Source organism: Rhipicephalus microplus, chromosome 8 (assembly GCF_043290135.1).
Source record: "Rhipicephalus microplus isolate Deutch F79 chromosome 8, USDA_Rmic, whole genome shotgun sequence".
Classification (NCBI taxonomy): Eukaryota; Metazoa; Arthropoda; class Arachnida; order Ixodida; family Ixodidae; genus Rhipicephalus; species Rhipicephalus microplus.
In genome coordinates, this window is record NC_134707.1 from 54,981,689 (window position 1) to 55,007,549 (window position 25,861).

Below are 25,861 nucleotides of genomic sequence, written 5' to 3' on the forward strand. Positions count from 1 at the left end.
TCGTATTTCACGAGACATCTAAGGTTCCTGCTCTAATAAATGTCTTAACTGTTTCCGTGAAAATATGTGACGGCATCCCCTATGAACGTGCACATTTCAATCGCGTCATTTTGCTTTCCGTTGGAGAGCCCTCAGGACATGCCCGGATCACAAAAGAATGAATTCTCACTCCTATTGCCGGATCGTACAGCTGAGCCGTATAATTCATCCTAGTCACAAGGACGCTGAAATATTTGCGTCCGTATTCAAACAAAAAGAGAAAAAGCAAACAGGTTCAGCTCACAACTGGTACAAATTACCCGCACAGCTGTACACGTCACATGTGGCTTTTCGTACAGAGCGAAACCGAATTTCTGCAGATAGACGTCGCTGTGCGCCTCAAATGCCGCTTATAGAAACATGCAAGTTCGAAACGTCGTGATTTCAGTATTATTCCAAGTTTATTTGGAATGGTGTAGGGCTCCTGGAATTGCTTGAACGAGTATTTCAGCTGAATACGCACTTCGTCGGGTTAAAAAGAACTGCCTATTTAGCAGTTCACCGTGCCAGGAGACTTACGTATCCTCATCGCCGCCAAGGTGCGGCAGCGGATCACAATGAGTGGGTGCAAAGGTACGTTGGCTTCATTCTCAGGATTCATTTTTACGGCGCTCATTGTTTTGTGACACGAACCGGAAAATATTGGAGGCACCCCTCATCCTTGGCAAAGGTCCCTAGCAGTGTCCCTCGCACCTCTGCATTCATGTGCCACGGCACACTCTTAGGGTCAAATTTATATTCCGTCATCTTGCCGGAGATCTCAGAGGCTACCTAAGAAAAAAGTCGTGTCTGGGGTATGATTTACTTGCTGCCGCAATGGTCACACCTGCTCACACAAAAAAAAAACGAAAAAAAAAACCTGCTTTATTAACGAACTCATTAAGTTGGTTTCCTTAACTTACGAATCAGTGGATAGTATAACAAAAGGGTCCATGACACGAACGTGTAAACAGTTTATGGGTTTCAGCGAAAAACAGAAGTTTATGGCCTATTATGCTTGTGCATGTATCAAAGGTAGACCACGAAAAATATTGCAGCGCAAGACAAGCCGTAAAGGTTGCCGACCACAATAACTCCCCCCCCCCCCCCCCCAAACCCCGGTGTAGGCCACATTGCCATGGCGTGTGTGATGTCATGCGATGCACTGAGCGGAACCGTCTACTACTACCGAATTTTCAGCCGTTGCAAATTGCTCAGTTTCAGTGCCAAAGCGAAGACAGCAGCAATATCTCGATTTAGCGGCAAGTTGAACGCGGAACAAAATATTTATCGTCGAATTGTCGACGCTTGCCGAGTAAAGAGCTTGTTACGTCACGTCTTGTGACAGTGCCCACCTTGCCCGACTGTTCAGGCACTCGTGTGTTTTAAATATCTTTGTGTGTTTAAAAACAGCAGCTCTTTTGTAAACTCTCTAGGATCAATATATGTCAGGCAGATTATGATAAAAAATTGGATGTCATCGTCCATTCAAGTAAACTTCAGCGCCAATATCATACTCATGCTAAGTGACTCTTGAGCCGTATTTGTTTGTTTCATACCAGTTTTGCTGTTCGTGAGACATTTTAACACTTAGTACAGATTCATGCCCAAGACACGAGAGTATTTTTTAAAGTGAGAGTTTTGCATTCTGGGGTCCACCAAGACTTCACTGAGGTATTTCTGTCACAGACTTGATGTTGAAAGGTACACGACCACAACACAAAGAAAGGAACCAGAAGAAATCTTAGCGGGTGGCGTATCCTTCTTGTCCCTGTTGTCCATGTGAAAAGTGCACTACTTAGCCTTACATTATAGTGATAAGAAATTTTTTGACAAATTCGGAGAACCGGGGAATCGTACCCACGACCTCTCGGTACGTGACAAAATAAAGCGTGTGGTTAACCGACTGGGTTGGGCCTTTAAAGCACATCTTGTGTATCCCACACTCCTTCACACTGTATCTGCGTTCTTCCTTCATCGGGGTGGTGCTGCCATCTCATTATGAGCGAAGAAGACGAAGAAGTGCTGCATTACGACACTACACCGACAGACAACGCTGCGGTATACTATCAGCACTATGTCAACTCACTGCCAGCATTCGAACGGACAGAGCACCAGAGCGCCCAACAAGTTCCACCTAGGTGGCGTTGGCCCTCCTTGAAACATGGTGTAGCGTGGTCTCCAAAAGCACCACCGACTAAGCTTCTGGAGCAAAATTTCTGAGGCCACAACCAGAGGCGGTACTCGCGATTCACTTTACGCGCCGATTTGGGCCGTTGCCGAGGCAGTTATGCGCTTTGAGGGTGATCGGTTACTCACTGAATGTTAGTGGGTGTGACCTCGGCCATGGCGGTCACATATCGATGGACGCGAAATGCTAGAGTGCTGTGCGATGTCAATGCACGGTAAAGAACACCAGGTGGTCGAAATTTCCGGAGCCACCCACGGCTCTTGTCGGGCAAGAATTATGTTTTTTTTAGATGCGGAGCATCTTATACTCGCGCCTTGTAGTGCGCCGTCCGCGCCGTCCGCGCCGTCCGCACCGCTTCTCGAACATTCGACAGCTGACGCGCGCGCATGCGCCGTCGCGCCGTCGCCCACTCTTCCACCATCTGTGCATCCCTTCCTCCTCTACACACCGCGCGCGCTTCACTCCTCCACCATCTGTGCACCCTTCCTCCTCTACACACCGCGTTCGACATCTACAATTCTCCCGATTCTCCAGTGGACGCGCATGTGGCGTCGCGCTTCGAGAACATTCAACAGCTGACAGTGCATGCGCCGTCGTGCTGTATATATACTCAAGGTCGGCGCTCGCTCGCTCAGTTGCCGCTCGTCGGTTGGTTTGTACGGCGCGTCGACGTCCAAGGTCGCGGTGAAATGAATTCCAACGAATCCACAAACACAATGATCGACGTCCCTTCGACCAGCGCCGCCCTTTCGCATACGTGTGTACGTGTTCACTCATTTAACACCCCCTCCTACAACCACGTTAACCAATTTAGCCATCGACCCAAGTAAGTCGCAATTTAACACCCCATTTCACAACCACGTTAACCAATTTAGCCATCGACCCAAGTAAGTCGCACTTTAACACCCCGTTAACCAATTATATGGTCCGCATCCTCCTCAGTGTTCCCCCGAGGGAAGCTGCGGGCAATTTTTTTTTCATTTGCATCTATTCAGGTATTTACATGTGGCCATATTGTAACGCGCTTTTAGGATCGAAGCTCTTTAGAGCGGCACCGTTCGTCCCTCGTAGCCGTTGTAGTAGTGTGTAACAAGTATAATATTTCGACCTCAAAGGTAGTGCCAGTGAGACATTTCTTCTGTGCGTTGTCGAACAATAAAAGATAGTGCTCAATGTGCATGCCAATGGCTGCTAAGGGGGAATGAGAGACAGGAGAATTCAGCTTTTAGTCAGCGCGCACGCTGCAAATTTTTTATTGTTCAACAACGCACAGAAGACAAGAAAGGGTTGCTACGTTATACTCGCTGGGCGTAACCTCCTAAGTTATAGAAAGGTTTAGCGAGCGTTGGGCCGCAGTGCCATGAATACAGTGTACTGTTATATACCATGAACTCGAGGTGGTTAAAGGTGGGAAGTAGACACGAAGCGCAAGCCATAAGAAAGTGTGCGTCTGCCTCCTCTCATTCAGTCCTTGGAATGTCCGCTGGATGGCGGGGCTTCTATATGAGGAATATATGATGAAAAGATGCGAGATGGTGGTACTTGGAGTGTTGAATAGGTGGACGAGCGGACACACAGACAGAGGCAAGGACGGACGCACAGATGAACGTGCGGACGCACGAACAGACGCACGCACGGATGGGCGGATGGATGCACGGGCAGCCACACATACGCACACATATATGTACGGAAGCAAGAACGAATGGACAGATGGATGCTTCGCCGCACTATCCATCATTCACTCCATGGATATGCTGCCATTTTTTTCAAATATAGCGTCTTGAGGGAACACTGTGTTTGAGCTCTTCTATTGGTAAGGGAAAAAATTCATCTATTGGCTCTTGTCATACCCGGCAATACAAGGAACCGGCATGCAAGGGACGCTCATCGGCGTACCTGCCATACACTGTCCGCTTTCCACAGGAACGCGGGAAATCTCTTGGCGCGCTGCGAGGAACGCGCATCGGCAGGCCTGCTGTACGCAGTCGGCGTCTAGCGCGTGCACGGACGGCTATAAAACGAGCGTGTCGGGAGTGCGCCGGGCTCTCTCTCTGGACTTCGCTGGCCCGCTCGTCTCGGGTACGCTCTGGGCCCTTGTGATGCAAAGGCGCGTCTGTACGCTCTCGTTGCAATGTACTTCTCTTGCAAATACGTAAATTAAACGCATCTTCTACTTGTTCGTGAGACGCGTCGCAAGAGTCGTCCTTCGCCGGATCCTGGGTGGCAGCCTCAACCCCTCCCCGGGCATATCAAGTGGTTGGCAGTGGCGGGATCGGTTCGTGTTCTTTCCTGGTACCGATGCTGGTGAGTGCTCTCTTTCCGTAGAGATTCTGTCAGGTGTTTTGGATACATGGTGATGTTTATCCAAAAAAGTAGATTAGTTGCTGCTTTGTGAAGGATTGGGTTTATTAGAGGTACCTTCACGGCAGTTTGAGCAATGGAAGTCGGCACGGGGTGACCATGGACTTGAACAAATTGAGGAAACCGGATTTAGTGCTGTTGTGCCAGGAGCTGGGGATTGAGGTGGCGACTATACATAGAAAGCCACTTTTAATACAGGCGGTTAAGGATTCTGGCGCGGATGCGAAGGAGCTCGCTGAGTGCTGCGAGCTAATTCAGGAGAGGATGAAAGGGCACAAGAAGTCGAAGAGCGAGAGCGCCTTATGTTTGAAAGAGAAACCGTCAGGCGCAAAGAAGAAGCGGAAAGCCAAGAAAGGGAGCTTGAGTGCTTGCGGCTTCAGCTTAAGATTGCAGAGGCAAAAGGCGCTAGTGATCTGGGAACAGAAATTGCAGAGATTCAGGCAGGCGCACGAGTGAGCATGAGGGACCTCTTGCAGGCTTACAAAATGAGCGAGGACATAGCGTTGTTCCTTGTAAATTTCGAAAGAACTTGTGTGAGGATGGGGTTTGATCGTGCCACGTGGCCTCAAAAGCTACTAATGGTATTGCCCTGCGAAGCAGCGCACACGCTTGCGCGTTTGCCAGCCACAGACGCGGATGACTATAACAAAGTGATGGCTGCCCTCTTAAAGAAATTCCGGCTTTCAGCAGAAGCGTTTCGCCGCCGTTTTACAGACGCACAAAAGAAAACGGGCGAGACATTTCAGGAGTTCGCATTCAACATGAAGGCCGATTTGGTGGAGTGGCTGAAGGCAGAAGGTGTCTACGAGGATCGGAATAAGCTGGTGGACTTGATCTGCCTTGAGCAATTATACAGGTGCTTGGATGAGGAAATGCGCCTGTGGATTCAAGATAGACCTGGGGAGAGGAACATGGAACGCGCGGCTGAGCTAGCTGATGAGTACACCGTCCGTCGCCAGTCAGAAAAAGCACGCGTTCGTCCATTCAGCAAACAGCCGCTCAAAGATTGCTCTGTACGTAAAGACGCCAGCTCTGGAATGAATGCGCCTGAGACCAAAGCAAAGGAAAACTCGGGGAAGGAAAAGAGTTTTGAGGTGAAAAAATTGCCCGCAGCTTCCCTCGGGGGAACACTGAGGAGGATGCGGAGCATATAATTGGTTAACGGGGTGTTAAAGTGCGACTTACTTGGGTCGATGGCTAAATTGGTTAACGTGGTTGTGAAATGGGGTGTTAAATTGCGACTTACTTGGGTCGATGGCTAAATTGGTTAACGTGGTTGTAGGAGGGGTGTTAAATGAGTGAACACGTACGACACGTATGCGAAAGGGCGGTGTTTATTTATTGCGACGAACTTTGAGCACGATGGCTTTTAGATGCCACTTTGGCCGGCGCTGATCGAAGGGACGTCGATCATTGCGACCTCAGACGTCGACGCGCCGTACAAACCAACCGACGAGCGGCAACTGAGCGAGCGAGCACCTACCTTGAGTATATATACAGCGCGACGGCGCATGCACTGTCAGCTGTCGAATGTTCGAGAAGGGGGAGAATCGCAACGGCGCATGCGCGCGCGTCAGCTGCCGATGTTCTCGAAGCGCGACGGCGCATGCGCGCGCGTCAGCTGCCGATGTTCTCGAAGCGTGACGGCGCATGCGCGCTACATTATACAGCTAGTTAATGTTCGTGAAGAGGAGAAGCGCACGCGGTGTGTAGAGGAGGAAGGGTGCACAGATGGTGGAGGAGTGAAGCGCGCGTGGTGTGTAGAGGAGGAAGGGATGCACAGATGGTGGAAGAAGGAGGAGGAAGCTTGCGGACGGCGCCGCACTACAAGCCTCGAGTATTAGATGCTCCGCATCTAAAAGACACTTTTGTGTTTCCGGTGCCAAGAGCCAGGACACATAGCGGCTGGCTGTCGGAAACCGAAGGTAGTGTTTTCTTTTACGGGTAGTGGCGACGAAAATATGCAGCTTTTGAGACCGTACCTTCGAGACTTAGTCGTAAACGGAAAAGAATGTAAGGTCCTTCGTGACTCCGCAGCGACAATGGACATTGTCCATCCTGAATACGTTGAAGCTAAACACTTCACGGGTGAGTGCGCGTGGATAAAGCAGGTAGTAGAAAAGAACAGCGTTTGCCTGCATATCGCAAAGGTGACAATTGAGGGTCGATTTGGGGTACTGGAGACTGAGGCAGTAGTATCTCCGAACCTACTGAAGCAGTACCCGTACCTTTTTTCGAACAAGTCTGATATTCTTTTGCAGTCTCAGCTTCGGGGAATTCGTAGCACAGGCTATTACCCGTTCCAAGGCACGCGAGCTCGCCGCTGTGAGGACTAATGAAGTCGAACAGCCAGCACCAGCTGATCACTGTGAGCAAGCATCAACTAGTACGCGTGAGGAAGGAAGCATGTCTGGAGCACCTGTGACAGTGGACGATAGCAGTGCTACAGAGGCTGCTATTCAATCATCAACGCAAGTGCCCGCATGCTACACAATGGAACAGGCGTTTCCCCATATTGTGCTACCACATTCTGAAAGTTTACTTGACCTCCTCAATGTCGACAAGGAAACTTTAGTGCACAAACAAGATCTAGACCCGTCGATGCAAAATCTAAAGAAACTTGTCCAGGAAGGAGTATCTCGTAGGCGAATAGGTTTCCAACGCCGTTCGAGTCTTTTGTATTGTCCATACAAAGTTACAAAAGGGGTCCATTACGACCAGCTGGTTGTCCCTGAGAAGTACCGGAAACAGATTATTCGCCTGTCACATGTCACATGGCGAGGGATGGGCTTGCCACTTGGGAGTGAATAAAACTAAGGCGAGGTTGTTAAGGGAGTTCTATTGACCTCGTTGCTTTAAAGATGTCGAGAAGTATGTACAAACATGCGATGCATGCCAAAAAGTAGGAAAACCACATGAAATCCGGAAAGCACCCATGAAGTTGGTGCCGCTAATCACAGAGCCTTTCAGGCGCCTTGTTGTAGATGTAGTAGGGCCGCTCCCCGTGACCAAATCAGGCTATAAGTACCTTTTAACCATGATTTGTCCAGCCACAAAGTTTCCCGAGGCTATTCCACTGAGTGAAGTCAATTCAGTAAATGTGGTGGATGCGCTGCTATCTGTTTTCTCAAGAATAGGTTTTCCAGCAGAGCTCCAAAGCGATCAGGGTAGCGTATTTACCAGCGCTCTGACGACGGCGTTTCTGGAGCGGTGCGGAATTCGCATTGTTCAAAGTTCAGTGCAGCACCCGCAGAGTAATAGTGTGGAGGCGTGGCACGCTGTGCTAAAAAGAGTACTCCGCGCGATTTGTTACGAACAGAATAAAGATTGGGAGGCTTGTTTACCTACCACTTTATTCGACTTGAGATCTGTGCCACATGAGTCTACTGGGTTCAGTCCTGCAGAACTAGTTTATGGCAGGTCTCTAAGGTCACCCCTCCGCATGCTGCGCGAAGCATGGGAAGGCCGCGGAGAAGATCATACCGTAGTTGACTACGTATTGAAGCTCCTAAACCGTCTTTAGTCATGTAAGGAGTTGGTGGAAGCCAACATGAAAAGTGCCCAAGCTAGGGCCAAACTGTACTATGACAAAAATGCCCGCAAGAGAACTTTCGCTGTGAAAGACAAGGTGTTATCGTTAAACACTTCCCGAAAGAATAAATTGCAAGTACAGTGGGAAGGTCCCGCAGAAGTGGTAGAAAAGCTATCAGACACGAACTATGCCGTTAAAATGCCAGGGCGGCGTAAAGAGGTTAAGATCTACCACTCCAACATAATGAAGCCTTATAAGGAACTCGAAGCGGTGGTTCAAATGGCGCTGAATGTACCTGAGGAGGTAGAAACCAATTTTCAGTATCCAGAACAGAAACATGAAAATTCGTTCGAAAAGCTCTTAGCAGATATTGAGGAGAATGCGCACCTAAGCAACTAAGAAAGGCAGGAGCTCAGTGAATTAGGGCGCGAGTTTGAAGGTTCCTTTAGTGACACGCCAGGGAAGACCACTCTAATAGAACACGACATAGAACTGATTTTTAACGACCCCATTCGGTCAAAACAGTATCGTTGGTCTCCTAGACAGAAAGAAATCTTGGAAAGTGAAATCAAACGCATGTTGGAGCTTGGTTTGATTATCGAAGCGGATAGTGAATATACCTCACCTATATTTCTCGTAGAAGCTCCAGGCAAAAAGCCTAGACCATGCATTGATTATTGTCAGTTAAATGCAGTAACTCGGGACCAAACCTACCCCATCCCTAACCTAGAGGAGAGAATAGAAATCATAAGCCGTGCAAGGTATATATCGACGCTCGACCTGACCAGAGGCTACTGGCAGGTTCCGCTAACTGAACGGGCAAGCCGCTATGCCGCGATTATTTCTCCTCTTGGAACTTTCCGTCCCTTTGTACTTAGCCTTGGGCTGAAGAATGAAGCATTTTCTTTCTCTCGGCTAATGGATCACGTTGTCAAAGACATGCAGGAATACGCATTGCCATACTTGGATGACATTGCGATTTTTTCTGGTAGCTGGGAGGGCCACATCTCGCATCTGCGACAAGTGTTAACGCGCTTGAAGATTTCGGGGCTGACCGTAAAGGCAGGGAAATGTCAGTTGGGAAGAGGACAGGTCCGCTACCTCGGCCACAAGGTTGGTCAAGGTTACTGGCGTCCGCTAGAGGTTAAAATCGCAGCAATAGCTGGTTACCCCAGACCTACCAGTAAAACTGACATTCGATCCTTTCTTGGATTGGTTGGGTACTACCAGCATTACATTGACAACTTTTCAGAGATTGCTAGTGTACTCACATATAGCTTGAAAAAGAACGAACCTATGAAAGTGCAGTGGAGTGAAGAGAAGGAACGCTCATTTGCTGCTCTGAAACCTGCTCTGTCCAGTTGGCCTGTGTGGAGGGCGCCTGATTTTGACCGCCCGTTTGTACTGCAGTGCGATGCTAGTGATCGGGGAATGGGAGCTGTGCTCAGTCAAAACGACGCTGAAGGGAACGAACACCCCGTGGTATTTGTTAGTAGAAAACTCACGATTCGTGAGCAGGCGTACAGTCCGTCGGAAAAAGAGTGTGCGTGCCTCGTATGGGCAATACAGAAACTGCGATGCTATCTGGCTGGATCCCATTTCGTGCTCCAGACAGATCATTGTCCTTTAACATGGCTGCATAGTACGTCGTCGAAAAATGGAAGGCTTTTGCGTTGGAGTTTAGCGTTGCGGGAGCATAGCTTTGAGCTCAAGTACCGCAAAGGCAGAGACAACGGTAACGCCGATGGCCTGAGCCGAGGTTTTCCGTAGCTGAATAGCTAAAGGAAACGCGGAACTGTACAATTCTTTTGAGTCCTTTGTCAGACGCAAGTGCTACTATTTAGCCTTGTGCGTGTGTGCGTGCGTTTTTATTTCTTTGTTCGAGTTCACTTGGTCACCACCATAGTGTAGTCTTCTGTTGTGCAATAAATTACGAGCCTTGCAGCAAGTTACACCTGGTGATTCTCGGGAGAGCTGAGTGTTCTCAGTGTGGGTGTGCGGTTTGAGAGCGTCTTCCCCGCTAAAGGCAGGCAGAAGATTGCTATGCCTACCGGTCCAACAGCATGGCATGGTGGGCACGACGAACCAGCTATTGCGGACTGTGGCCCTTCGGTAGGGCTTCCTGCTTCCTTCGGCCAGTGGACGACCAGGCAGTGGTGACGGGGCCTTTGCAGCTGTGGACAGTCCCATGCTGTGACCAAGCGTGTGATGTGCTGGGCCTCTTTACGACGTCGAGGTGCGCCTACCGTAAGACCTCCTATGTGGTGAGTATCTCTGTGTTGTGGTGGACAGCGTTGCGCCTACGGAGACGGACTACGGCCACTGCAGGGAGCAGCGCCACTGCAGCCCTTACGTGACCTCTTCGGACGGCGGACGAGCTGTCATAACCGGCAATACAAGGAACCGGCATGCGAGGGACGCTCATCGGCGTACCTGCCATACGCTGTCCGTGTTCCACAGGAACGCGGGAAATCTCTTGGCGCGCTGCGAGGAACGCGCATCGGCAGGCCTGCTGTACGCAGTCGGCGTCTAGCGCATGCACGGACGGCTATAAAAGGAGCGTGTCAGGAGTGCGCCGGGCTCTCTCTCTGGACTTCGCTGGCCCGCTCGTCTCGAGTGCGCTCTGGGCCCTTGTGATGGAAAGGCGCGTCTGTACGCTTTCGTTGCAATGTACTTCTCTTGCAAATATGTAAATTAAACGCATCTTCTACTTGTTCGTGAGACGCGTCGCAAGGGTGGTCCTTTGCCGGATCCTGGGTGGCAGCCTCAACCCCTCCCCGGGCATATCACTCTTAATACGCTTTCCTCCTCGCACATAACATGTGTATTTAAGCAAGAAATAGAATGTCTCCAAATGCAGTTTTTTTTGTTATATGCAGATATGCAGCATTACATACGTTATAACTACTCATATATCGTGGACAATTCTTTCCTGAGTGGCTTCGCACACAGTTAAGAAAAGGCCCACAGTTTCAAAAGTAGTATAACACATTTTTATAAGATTCCTTATCTCCTGCCCTGTCTAACTAGCATACCTCCAACTTCCACTGCACACTCCGTAATGATATAGTGCTCGTCAGGCTATGACTGTTAGTGTGAATGCTCGGGCTGGTTTCCCCGTTAAGAGCCGAGTATTCATTCTGAAGCGAAACTCTAAATTTCTGTACTTTTCCTCTCCGTGCTAGATCATTGATTCGCTCTTTGCGTATCAGTTTCTGTCGTCCTTTCTTCAAGTCTAGGTGAATTCGAGACCTTACCATTCTATGGTCACTGCGTCATACCTTGCCAAGCACTTCCACAGCCTGCATGATACCTGCGTGTGCACTCAGTATAAAGTGTACTTCGTTCTTACTTTCACCATTAGAGCTCTTCCACGTCCATGTACGGTTAACTTGTTTTTGTTAGAAGGTATTCAAGATCCGTAAAATATTGCGTTCTGCGAATTCCACCAATAACTCCACTCTGGTATTTCTAGCATCGATGCCATAATCCCCATACTGCCTGGTGTCCAGCCTGCTTCTTCCCTACCTTGGCGTTAAGGTCGACCATCAGTATTGTATACTGTATTTTAATCTTACCCCTTGGCAATTCTGCGCCTTCATAAAAAGTGGGTATAACTGGCAGCAGCAAGCACAGTACCGAGTTGGCTGGCGGAACGTGGGAAAGGATTTCGTCCTGCAGTGCACGTAATCATCTATATGATGATGATGATAACGCATTGAACGCTTCACAGGTTCTACTCTTGGTCATTTGAGAAGAGACATGGGCGTCTTCAGTGCCATGGCAGTGGTCGCGGGACATTGTGTTGGTAAGTACAGAGTATATGAGATGCAAGAGAGGACTTGTCCTGTGTCTTTCGCTCGTCCTACAAACGTGGCTTTAGCGCTTACATAAGTTATGCAAGAAAACAACTTCATGAACAGTTTTTGGTGATAACATTCGTTATGAGGCTTTCTCACTGCTACTATTTGTGTTCCCAGAGTGGAATAGAATATGCGTAATACAGTATCTCGTTATGTAACGTACGGCCTTCAGCAAATAAATCTAATGGCAATCAGTCAACAACAACTTCGTGTTCAAGTTGTCGTCATTCCTTCTATACCACGTCGTTTCCTTGGCCCATCTATAGTTAAGGTCAATTTTCAAATGGGGATTTCCATATGACCTAATTGAACTGTGTGTAAAAAAACGCGAGGAATATATTACAATAGTCAATGATTAACTAGTGAAACAAAAAATCTACTGAACAAATAAATATGTTGGTACACTGGCAGTTTTCACGTTACGGGACACGTCACAAACCAGCGACCAGGAGTGGGAAGACGTCATTGCTAGCGCTGCACTGAATATCTGAACGATGTCAAGAGGACCCGTAATAGAGCGTAGAGGTATAATTTTCCAATACCGACACGAAAGCAGCCAGCGGCTGCTCCCGTGAGGTGAGGGCCCCTGCGGGTCCTTTCCGGCTAGCCCATCCGCACTTGAATAAAGTTCTTTGACTGTATGCATCTGTGTCACATGGATGTTTTACCAGGCATATTTGGTTTCTGATTGACAAGTCAGGGGTTGGTTGGGCTGCAACGTGGTCGGGGAAATCTCGGCATCTCAGATGGCTCGCGGTTGATAAGTATGCGTACTCTAATGCACACATAAACAAGTTTTGCGCTGTTGAATACTGCAGGTGCTGGAATTTTCATCACACCCAGTATTGTTTACATGCATGCCGGATCCGTGGGTGTCGACCTCCTGGTATGGACTGCGGCAGGAGTTGCATCTCTGATTCGTGAGTCCATTGAACACTGCCTATATTTTTGCCGCATGCCACTCTGCATGCGCCCGCTTGCTGTCCATCGAGAAGTTTTATTGTAATAACGTTCGTTTCAGGGTTTTGTTTCACATAAGAGTTCGTTTCACATAACTTCCGGTGTCGGCTTCGGCATAATTTAAGTCAGCTTCCACACTTCCATGTTTAAATTCACATATCTAACTGACCAACACCGTAGTTCAGTTGGTAGAGCATTGGGTGCGTTAATTGAAGGTCACAGGCTCGATCTCTGCCAGTGGCAAGTTATATTTTTGTTCTCTGTACTTTCTGCTGACTTTACATCGTAGTTAGCACAAATATCTCATATACCTTCCTTAGCACCCTTGCTGCGTCGCAGATTTGACCGCCGCCGTGGTCAATTGCTTTGTAGCCGCTGGGGACTGAGGGCCGAGGGCTTATTAGCGTATCCGTGTGGGAGAAAGTGGCCAGATACTGCACCTGGGTGTCTAATCTGCTTCTGGTGAGAGAATACAATCGCAAAGAGGATTCTAAGATAATGCTTGCGGGTGAGGCGGAGGTAGGAAGTTAGGTGGTCAGATGAGACTAGGAAGTTCACGGGTATGCAGTGGCAGTGGCAAGCACAGGACCGAGTTGACTGGCGGAACATAGGAGAGGCCTTTGTCGTGCAGATCTTTCAGTGACCTTTTTCTTTTCCTGTACAACTTTCCTACCCCCTCTTCCCTTTCCCAGTGCAAGGTAGCCTACCAGTTACAGCCCTGGTCAACCTCCCCGCCTTTCTTCTTATTCTTTCTCTCTCTAGTGAACTCTTTACCATCCACGTGATTGCGACTTCAGTACAAGCTCAGCGTCCATTCAGTGATGTTCTCCTGTCTTTTACACCACTTTCTCTTTTGCTGGGGCAAATGGAATGACCTGTACAACAGGAATTCGCCGAGCCTAATTGCTCACGCCACTTTATGACGCTGAAGCTGTACTCACACGACGGACGTGATTGCGGACTGATCCGTCACGCGACATGTGACGCGATTCTGATTCTTGTACAGCTAGCATTCACACGACAGGCGAGGAATTCACGCCACCAAGCAAGAATTTCGGCATTGGTTCCCGAAGATCTCCCTGTGATTCGCGCTTTCATTGTTTAACGAATACCTTCGCGAGGACCAAAGAAAGGACGCGAAAACACAGGGCGTATGGTGGAGTAGTACGCGATCCCCAGGGTCGAATCGCGATTTCGTCTGTTGTGGGAAAACAACTTAACGATCTCCGACAATGAGGGCATCAGTAGTTCCAGCTTTCGATGAAGCCGAAAGCCTAACGTCTTCTAGCGTTCATGTCTCAGGCTATGAACTCAGCCTCTCGAAAAGCTGTGAGTGTCTGCATATCGATTATTGAGTACCGGTGTTGTGTGCTTGCTGATGCCATCTTTGCACGGGATTCAGCATAATTGTTGCGTCCGGGTGTACCTTAAGCCTTCTGAATTCCACAAAAGTTAAAGCAGGGTCTTTGATGTCAGTCGTTGGCATATATAAGTGTCAGTCAGCGTCATACGGTGCTAGACAAACATCAATGGACTCTGCGAAAGCTGTCGTGCACCAATATATAATAAAGAATAAACTATACTCCATTGGCAACAAGGTTAAGCTTTGTGATATTCTGCACCTTGTACCGAATGAATCAAGCATTTATTTCACTGTATTTACTTCCGTAACACACTTTCACAAAACATTTTATCAAAAAAATTACTTCTATCTGTTCAATGAACTATTTTCAATTTAAACCATCCTGGCATTCTGTTTGCCTTTACCGCTCGAACAAAGCTGGATTTCTTTCCTGTCGTGCTGATTACTGTTACCATAGTTTTATTCCACACACATAAGAGAACTTGAACCGCTTTCTCGTAAACATGACCATCGCTGCCGGTTACCAAGTTTTTTCAACAACACTCGAGAACATAATATATAATGATACCGACAATACTGTGGTAATTGTTTGCTTCGTTTCTTGTTTGTTTTTGCTTTAACTTTGTTTTACTCAGTTTCTTCTGTAATGCATTTGTCCTTGAGGGTATCAATAAATTAAATGAAATGAATGCAAAGCATGCGCATGAGAGGTGACTGTGTTGTAATTTTTTTAGTGATCGAAACGTTGCGAAGTGTCGCTAATGATATGTACAAATTCAAGCACAGACATACGCAGAACAGACGCATATGTTTTCTATAATCAGTGCACAGGGTCGCCTAACGATGCCAGCAGCAACATGGATATTGCCAAGCTGCTTTTTTGAGTTTTGTTATCGCCCATTTACACGACGGTATAAGTGATGCCTTGCGCAACCACGCCGGTATAATAAGAATTATCGAGGTAATCACCGAACCTTTCTATGCGATTACGCACACAGCGTGAACATCATAGATTCTTCTGGATTTGACAATAGAACATCTACTGTGTTCATGTGAACATTTTTCGAGCGAACGCAACTTGCTACGCGCAACGTTAGAGATACCTGACAGTAGACATTTTTCCGAAGAGGAGATACTTGGCTCATGGCTCTACGCGTCGCTGGCCAGCAAAGCGACGTGGGCATTGCTAAGTTTTCTAAAGACGACCGGACTACGCGACCGCTTATAAGCGTGCAATGGACAAGGTCGCATCTACACACACGTTGCCCTTCACTTCTCTTTCTCTTCTCCTTTAATCCCTTCACCCCTTCCCCCAGTGCAGGGTAGCAAACCGGACGTGCGTCTGGTTGACCTCCCTGCCTTTCATATCTTCCCTTCCTCCTCTTCCTCCTCCTACGTGTCGGCTAGCGATAACGCTGAAAATTCACATGTGTAAATTCCGACGTGCATCCCGGCGAGTTGACAGCCGACGCTCAGTGCGCCACTATCAGTGCCAGCGTGTACTACTGAAGTGCAACCATTAGTTTTCCAGTCACAACTTCCGAAAAATAAATAGTTTCTTTTTTTTTGCCTTCGGAGATGTCACCACAAAATGAAAATATTAGCAACTCCAGAAGCGTAAGCTGACATAAAGGGCTGGTGCTGGTGAGGATTGTAGCCCTGGGCACTGCTACATGAACCAACTTCAGTGGAGGGCACCCAACTCCAATCGAAGTTAACTTGACGTGACGGCTGTGTCATAGGAGTACATGTGTAATGTTTAAATAATTGGATAGCCTGCCCTGCAACTCCCATTCACGTTTCAGGAACATTGAAAACTATTTGAAAAGTAGTTACGTGACCTGGCGTGACTTTGTCGTTGAATACTCAATTGCCACGCAGAGTGCTTGGATTCGATTTTTGCCGAGAGCTTGACATTTATTATTAGCCTTCATGGAATCCAAGCTACGAACGTCAGCTTTTTTCTTAACGCTTACGCATTAGAATCACCCCCGTCTGTTCTCCTCACTTTTTGGTAGATAAACTGTCAATCACTTGTGGCACATTCTCGCATTCCAGTGGCACTTACGAGCCCGCGGGCAAGTGCCGCAGGTCTTGCAGAAACGTTTACTAATTTCTTGACCAGTGACTCAAATTCCACAAACCGTCTTGCCCTCCCTCACTAATTTTGGTTTCCCCGTAGTGAGGGTATGATCACGAGAGCACCCAGACGTAGGCAGCCAGATAGATAGATAGATAGATAGATAGATAGATAGATAGATAGATAGATAGATAGATAGATAGATAGATAGATAGATAGATAGATAGATAGATAGATAGATAGATAGATAGATAGATAGATAGATAGATAGATAGATAGATAGATAGATAGATAGATAGATAGATAGATAGATAGATAGATAGATAGATAGATAGATAGATAGATAGATAGATAGATAGATAGATAGATAGATAGATAGATAGATAGATAGATAGATAGATAGATAGATAGATAGACGCTCAAAGTTGCGCAGCACGCCAAGAAATATCTCGCATTTAATATAGCTAAGTGATACTTACCGCAGCATGAATCTCTACCCGAAAAAGATATAAGTGTTCTTAATATCCTTTAAGCCATCGTCACGAAAGGCGAAGTTTGAAGCATCAGCGCCCTAAATGATGTAAGAGAAAAATCATAAAGTACAACGAAGACAGTTCTGTCCGCGACTGCTCATCATCAGAACCGGGACCGCACGTAACAGCTTTTTCATTGAATTTCTATATGGAGGCCTTGGGCTTCAATTCTTGAAAATACTCGTGCTCCCCGAACTAACCATTGGCATTTGGTAGATGAACCAAGATGACGCATTCACGCGCAAAACATCACACAGTCTTTTCGCCTTCAAATCTGAATGTTCAGAGGGGCTTTGCATGGCTGAACTCGGTACAATGCTACCATCCGCTGGCGGGCCATACGAATTCGTCAGCGTCGCAGCCGAGTCCATGGGAAGAGCCGGAGATATCCTTTCATTTCTGTTCGTCTGGGTCTTCGTCCTCCTGGACCCAGCCGCCGTGGCAATACACGCCTTGACATTCACGAGCTACGCACTCAGTGGTGTATACGGGACCTGCAGGCCACCGTATGCTGTTACAGCTTTGGTCACCGTAGGTGTGATCGGTGAGTAGCGTGATTTAATTTTGAAAACGTCCGTACACTAAATGTGTGGTTGTTTATTGACATTTGCAACGCAGAACTTGCAGCTGTTGTGAACACCTTCTCTCTGAAATCGTCCATGAAACTTCAGAACATGCTGTTCATAATAAAGATCGCGATTCTCCTGGCGATCATCTTCACTGGCATCGCATGGTGTTTTCGGGGCAAGTACGCAAATTTAAAAATTTTACTGAGTGTTATAAATCGTTGACTATTTTACTGAGATCGCTACTTTAATTTGTGATGCGTCATAAGTTACACCAATATGCCTCTGACAACAAGTAGAGATGTTGGCTTCGGAACTGCGAAAAAACCGTTCTGTTTCAAACCTCTGTTACAGAACCAGCATTGCTTCATAAGTTCACGTTCGATGGTCCGACTACGCCGGTGAAAATAGTGGAATCATTCGCCGTGGCTTTGTTGACTAGTGCAGGAAGGTAGGAGCGTTTTGAACTTATCATTTATCAGTTTGCGTTTGCACGATGAAGAGACATGACTTCACGCGTAGGAATATGTAGTTCAGGAAACGACGTAAACAAATGGCGTCGTGTCCAGTTTACTTCGCGCTGCCCCATATTGGGTGGCTCATGTGCATCGTTAGAATCACAATTACAGCATGCCCACTGATAACAGAATCCATAAAAAATGCCGATATAAAATATATTTCTAGCCACTGTATTAAAACTGCGCTGTATGAAAGGAACGCACTTAGCAAACGTTTTGCCATTTGTGGCTTTGAATACTGGTCTTACGATATATGGCGTATTCAAAGCCTAACGCTATACTTCAAAAATAGAAACGCTAATGACAGAATAATTAAAAAGTTTACGTGCCAAAACAATTTTGAGAATTTATGTGCTAGTGTACCACAACCTAATGATCAGGCATGCTGTGGATGCGGATATCTGGATTTCAACGCATTGCCTATTCACACAGCCTTGTTGGTTCAGCAAATTTTAGCGCAAGGCGACACCCCAAGACGGGCCGTAGTATTTTGTCCTGTCTTCTGTCTAGTGGTTTCGCTTTGCGCTAAAACAGCGCAATGGGTTTACTTACACCAACCAGGGCCAGCCGCCAATGCATCGTGATTGATACAGACTTATGGGCCAATAATTTATAATTTATGGGAAGTGCATTGCAATGAGAGTGTCTCCAAAGCATAGTATCTGGAGAGTTAAAACAGTTACGTAAATGGAGGCATGCGCACTTAGCAGATTCGTTTGCATAAATGAGAGTTCGGTGCCTGTATTCTTCAAGAAGTAAATAGCCACAAGTAAGCGACCATCTTTCACATGGGTTTCTTTGTGTTCCTGCGTGGTCTCGTTGGTAGTGCCCAGCCTTACTGTTGTTGGAAAGCCCACAAGGCAAGTTTATCTAGTGTTACTCAGACTTTTCACCAGTAGTCGGCGCTTCAGTGCATAGTTTGATGTTGCTAGTGACTCCTATCATTTTACAGTTCCATGGTCGCCTGCATGGCGGAAGAGATGACCGACCCTTCCCGCACAATCCCGCGCTCTCTTCTGGGCGGCACTCTCCTGGTGACCACACTGATGGTTCTCACGAACGTGGCCTACTTCTCAGTTCTGGACTTGCAGGCGCTTGCCGAGTCGGAGGCGACGGCGGTCATCTTCGCCCGGTCAGCGTGGGGGGCGGTGGGTGCTCTCCTGGTGCCCGTGATCGTGTGCGTCTGCACTTTCGGAACAATGAGTGCCGCTTTCCTCAGCAACAGTCGACTGCTCATGGCGGCGGCCCGCAAGCGGCATTTGCCCGCGGCGTTCGCTTTCATTACTGTGAACTCCTCGCTGCCAGTTGTTGCTATCGCGTGCAGATGCTTCATATCCTTACTCCTCGCTGTCACGGGCTCTGTGGCGTTTCTAGCCAAAAGTGGTATGATAGGATTTTGCGTGATGGTTTTTCTGGAGATGACGGCGATGCTCAGGCTGCGTGTTACCATGAAGGACACCCCCAGACCAATCAGAGTGCCTACGTCGCTCATATTGGTGAACATGGCCATTTGCCTCACGATTGTCCTGGTCCCGCTCATGGCGGCGGGAGAAGTCTTGCCCTACGTAATCGCGGTAGGGAGCATACTGACAGGATTCCCCGCCTACTTCGTCTTGAAGGCACTCCAGCGTTCAAACTTTGGAGTCCAGGTGAACAGATTTTTGCAGAAACTGACGTTTGGTGTACCCAGTGTCCGGCAGTGATGTGCGAAGTGTGAAAATGTGTGGACATATTGTTCTGTTTTTTTTTTCAGCACACGTTTCAGTCTAATATCTAATAACGCGACAGTCTTGTAAAGCTCATTTCACTAATATTCCGGCATCACTGTCAGCATCGTTAGTTCGTGATTTAGAAAATGTAACATTGCCCGTGGGCGAATGTTCAAAAGGGTTGCAAATAAATAAAAAGTGACAATTTTTGGCACGAGTGAGATTTGTACCAAGGGCTATTGTGGGGCAGCTCTTTGCACGTAGCTATTACAATTTGGGACGAATTTTACATCGAATTTCTACCATTTCTACGCCTGCCTGTTTTGTTGTATTGCTCTGAGAGAACTGATGACTCCGTTAATTCGGCGATGAAGCGAGACTTCGGGTAAGCTTTAACAAAACATACCTTCTAAATCAGCCCAGCGTGACGAACACCCTAGCTGGAAAGAGCGCAAGAACTGAGCCTACCAGAAAACTCTTCGCCAAAGAGCCTAAGACTTCATTCATCCCATCTCTTTGTGTCGCAGTATCCTAATGAACCACAGGTTTGTCACATGATTCGGAACAAGTCAGCGCAATAATCTCATAACATGCTATTCATCTAGAGTTAGAGAAGAACCCAATGATGGTGAATCTGTTACTACAACCACCGAAGTTATTCAATACGTAAACCTTCGCAAGGCTAGAATGACAGCCCAGAATTCAGCCGAAAATACTGATGTATAATCAAGGAGTCTTACATAATAGCACTGCATGCGCAAAACATTGCGACACCAGCCTTTTGCACTGACTACGAAGGATAGTTGACATCTGCGAAAGCCAAGCTACACTATGCGCCCAGTTATATGTGTGCATTCAGGCATATTTCAACTCATAATTAGATGTTTGAGGATTTGGTCACCGCTGATCCAGCCCACCGGTATCCTCGTGATCTGAGTGTTGCTCGATATTGGGAAGCTCCGTAGAGGGGAGCAAATAATTTCTCTGTTTTAACAATATTATCCAGATATTTAGGTGGAGAAAAGCACGCTTCAGTCATGGGGCACGCGGCAGAAGAGGTCTCTCGAAATTCGGGCCAACCCATATTTTTTTAACATGCACTGGTATCACACAGTACATGGGTCCCTAGTGAATTGCCTCCTTAAATAAACGAATGCCGTGACTTTGGCTGAATACCCGACCTTCGGTTCAGCAGCCGAGAATTGTAACTGTACCAACAAGTGTGCCCCCCCCCCCCAAAAAAAAAAACGTTTCAAGCGTCCTTGCTGCTGTTTTACTCTCCGTCAGTAGAACACGATAATACAAGGAGAGTTGAGCGATGTCTCACTCTCTGCTTGCGTGGCTTCGCAAGGATGACCGTACCTAGTCGTCTGTTAAGTGTTTACCCTAAAGCGTCCATTCAATCACGAAGAAGCGTTTGGAAAATACCAAATTAATAATGACGTAGGACGCTTCAGTTACAGGATCAAAAGTAAAAAAATTGCAGCCATTGTGAAGCGGGTCTTCATGCATCATTGATAAATTTAGCACCGCAGCGTATACTCCATACTTGGGGCACTTGAGGTGTACGCTAAATTAAACTTCAGACATAACAAAGCAATCAAACATAATACAAACATCCCTATCACTCCCGCTTTTATTATTGAATATAAAAAGATTTCCCGTGCCAAAACGACGCATGGATGCGGCCCCTTTCGTTTATGACGAGTGGGAAAATAAGACGCGCATTACGTCATTTAGCTTGCTCTCTCTCTCTTTCTCTAATTCAATAAGAGCGGATATCCCTGAACCCGTGTTGCCATCTATGTTTTCAACAGTACAACACCATTCGACAAGCCGGGCTTCTCAATATCGTCTTCAAACATTGCTGAAGATCCATAACGAGCGGAGGTTGCTACAAGCGAAGAAGGCACGGCTGCCTGCGACGAGCTCAAGCCAACATAAGCACTTAAGTGTTTAAATATAGCGCCAAAAATATTGTGTTGCTCAGACAGCCATCGGTATGCATTCATTCACATGACGGCTCCGGCAAGGATAGCAGACCGACGAAAATCAACCACCCGTCAGAGAGCATATAGCACGAACAAAACATTATATATCGTGTCTTGCTACAAGGGTGAACGAGAGAATAAAGTGGACCTCAGCTGAAAAAGACTCAATTCTTCTGGAGCTTCTTCCCTTATACGTCTACGTCCATACGCGTGAACACGGGTGGAGGGGAGTGGGCAGCCCCCCTCCACCTAGTCACCTAAGAAGGGGCTGCAAAATCATACCCACACTTTGACTTACTAGAAAGAGTGGCACTGTGACTCGAGGGCAGGGCACAAAGTCAGTCCTGTACATTGACATGATAGGAAGGGGGGAAGCGCGCTGCGACAAACCTTCGCCCCTTCCCTGAAGGGGCAGCCTGGGCGTGCCTCTGTCTACATTGTAGAAGAGTCGGTAGCCTAGTACTACTGCCCTAAGCACATTTCGAGAAACTTTCAAAAACATATCCCTTCTAGGAAACATATGTATACCACAGCCGTGGTGTTCCAAGGATTCTATAGACTGCGTTGAACTTGTATTTGCTTCCCCGACTGGCTGGTCTGCTTGTTTCTAAAATGGGTGCAGTGGAGTATTCGCATCGGCCTGCCTACTACACTTTCTCAACGTGCACAGAAATCGTTCCGTTGCACGTTACGATTGCGAACCAATGCCCACATCAGCAGCGGTGGTCGTCTAGCAGTCTTGCTAGACGACCACCTAGCAGTCTTGCTGGCTCAGTACGCTAAACCGCGTACTGAGCCAGCAAGACTGCTACCAGCCATAGCCCTGGTTGATCATAGTGTGTGTGATTCATCTATTGAAGTTTCCTGCGTTGCACAGTGATCTGTTATCTTCAAGCCATGGCCACAAGCTCCAGTGCACAGCTATGCGGCATGAACTGATATCATCCAGCAAGAACCCCGCTTGTCCACCTGTTTTTCGGATCAGCAGCGGCAGTCGTCCGGAGCACACCATGCTAAAGGCATTATTTCAGTAGACGCAGTTCCACCCGCTATACCTCCCACTGAGCCCGTAAGACTGCTAGCGGTCATAGCCCTTGTGCGATGATCCATAATGCGATGATCCAATGGCCACATCATGCGATTATCCATCTACCAAAGTTGTCTGCGCGGCACGATGAACCGCCTTCTTCTGACGACGGCCGTAAGCTCCAGTGCGCATCTATTAGGCGCAAGCGATATCAACTATCAAGAAACGCCCGGTCCCTTTCTTTTTCACTTGAGCGGTGACGGTCGTCCGGGGCAGACAGTGCTAAAGGCTTCATTTCCGTGCGTGCAGGTTGGTGCATTCTATGAACTCGTTTCTTGACAATTTAGAAACCGCCGCTGTCAACTGTATTCATGCATTTTTCTGGCTGTCTTCTATCTTTCAGTCGCTATCTTTTTGATTGCATTAGGGCTGTAGCTCTAGCGAGTTCTATGCGTCTTGGGCAAAACCACTTCCCACTCTCGGCGGCTTCCTAACGTGTTGCGAGTGCAAGAATGCCTATCACCAATGCAAGTTCTCAAGACTTACTGAAGCGCAAGCTGAGAACAAATTTGAAACTTTTTTTTTATTCCCGGAAATGCGTGAGTTTATATTCGCAGTGCCTGAGGGGGCAGAGAGTGCCAAAAAAGGAATGGCCAGGATGCATCTGCTCTACTATACACTATTCTATAGCGGCTTCAAAAGCTCGAGCATCTTCCAGCGTAAGTTGCAACATTTATAAAGCCATGTTGAGTCTATCTGACAAGTATAATGAGATTTTAAAGTTGATGAGTCAACAGGACTCAGAAATAATAAAAAAAACCTAGGCAAGGGCATGGACGTGCCTGAAGCCCAGAATAGCCCCACGAAAATTCAAGAGCTTAAGTTTACAGTGAAGGATCTTGAATTAAAGGAGCGTTGACAGAACTTAATTTACTATGTAATAGCTCAGTCTGACAATGAAGGTATACTTTCTAAGATTAGCTCTGTTGGGTAATCTTTAAGTCTTTCTGTTGAGAATCTTTCAGTGTTTGTGATCTTAGCCTTACACAGGTTACCGTCAAAGCCTGTGAGCGTTCCAAGAATAATTGTTCGCCCTGCCTAACTAGAAACAAAAAAGGATGATGATATATGGTGTTTGACGTCCCAAAACTGGAAGCAAGAAAGAAATGGCTGCAGAAGAATAACAACTTGAAGAAGAGTGGTCTTAAGTCTGAGTCACCGAAAACATGACACAGTATGAGAAAATTAGGTGCAATCTGCGAAGCAATCGGTAGATTGCAATGGCTTTAAGCATGTATGACACCAAGATGGCAAAGTTCGTGTGTGGAAGGCTGACGGGAAACGGGTACATGTTATTTATTGTGCAGAGGATTTGATGTGGCTAATCACGTATTGACAAACTTGAATATTAACAATTTGTATTTCAGGATGAGTTTCTCGTATGTTTCTCGCAATAAACTTATCAACCTTTTTATTATGTCTACTTCATCATTGCTGCATATTAACAATCAATCAATCTGTGGTGACGAAAATATTCTGATAACAAGTTTTTTTTTCTGAAATCTCTTGTGAATTTTGAGTAGTAATGTTGACGAAATCTTAGTTTTCATATAATGACTGTTTGACTCTTGAAAACTGATCGTGTTTATTTGAGTCACGCTGAGAAACGTGGTAGATGTGTATTCTTGCTGTTACTGGGACACATGCAAGCCGATGGGGTTCAACAGCTACACTTGAATTTCAACTTCTGTGTGGGCTTACTGGAAATAATCTTTCGGGTTTCATTTTGTTTAGTTTGAGAGGGTTTTCAATTTGCATGTCAGGGCAAATACACAATTTTCTTTGGAGGTTATCTGATAATTTTTTTTTTTACCTCGGGAAAATTTCCGAAGACAAGCACAGTTCTCTTCTTACTGAGTCCTATTTGCTTAAAAATGCGGTCACTTTAATGACCCCTTCCGCCTCGTCGACTGCAGTCCTACTGGAGCTCTTAATTGTTAATTAATTCATTTATTGTGCTTCTGCGGGAGGTATTCACGGAGCATCAAGTGATCACTGCTGGTGTTTATGCTCCGTAACGCCTTTTCGGCTTCGAGTAACATTACCATGACCTGCTATTCGGGACACAGAGTATTAATGCTAGCTCATTAGAAATATGAGCCACCCACTACGAAGTGTGCCGCTACGCAGGTGCTTATGGTAGCATAGAATGAGTGGTGGGTACTTCGCCAATTACCAAAAGGGGGAAGTATTGTATTGTGGGCATCTAGCAACCTGTAAAAGTAAATGTTACCTGCAGATGCGTTTCTTTCTCTGTGGCATGGTGGCAGGCAATGCTCATGGGACAAGATTTAACTACCTCGTTCTACTCTTTTAAGTGAAGCTCAAGCTTCCTCGATGTTCTTACCAAGATATATACAAAAAGAGTGGGACACGTTGAGTGCGGGAAGCATAACCATATCATTGCTCTGGATCATATTTTGGCAGTGCCATGTGTGTTACACAGACCATGACAAGGAAAAATACTGGTGTGGTAACGAGTCCTTCGAAGTGGAGCTGTTTTAGATCAAGTACAGTCCATCCAGAAGGCGCCGTTGCGTTGCAGTAAAGTTGAACTTTACTCTCTCGAGGTAGAAGCCACCTTCGTCAACGTAAGGGTCGATATTCGGGACCTGAAAAAAGCTCATCATACTGACCATGCCACTGTCCTCCGCCTCTGCAGCTCTCGCTTGCTTTCCTTCCTTCGTGGGTGCGCCCATCATCCCTACCCTACGTTTTCTCTTTGTTATACGCAGCGTACCGCAAGATATGGTATCTTATCACACTTTCACTTCGTACAAAACACCATAGTGACATGAATGGTGCATTCTCATTCGTATAACACCTGGGGTTTTACGTCCTAAAACCACAATAGAATGATGCGACACGCTGTAGGGGAGGTTTCCGAAATTTCCGCTCTCTAGTTTTCTTTAATGTGCGTGGGGATCGTGCAGTACGCGGGCATCAGCATTTTTTCTCCACAAAAATCCGACCGCCATGGCATGTATCGAACCTGCGACCTGCGAGTCAGCAGCCGGGCCCCGTAACTTGCTTCTCAACCACGGTGTACCGTTTTCGTTTGGAGGATCCATCTAATTCTTATTCGATTC

At 47.0% G+C, this 25,861-nt stretch overlaps 1 protein-coding gene across 1 annotated transcript; it reads left to right on the plus strand.

The window, feature by feature from the left end:
• The first annotated feature begins 383 nt into the window (after positions 1-383).
• On the plus strand, positions 384-19,763 carry LOC119165437 (Y+L amino acid transporter 2). The gene is made up of 7 exons (XM_037417617.2): positions 384-612; positions 11,836-11,910; positions 12,784-12,885; positions 17,188-17,445; positions 17,520-17,645; positions 17,822-17,918; positions 18,938-19,763. Exons 1-7 carry the CDS (start codon positions 597-599, stop codon positions 19,686-19,688), a joined length of 1,425 nt encoding a protein of 474 aa, XP_037273514.2. The 5' UTR covers positions 384-596; the 3' UTR covers positions 19,689-19,763.
• Positions 19,764-25,861: the final 6,098 nt, after the last annotated feature.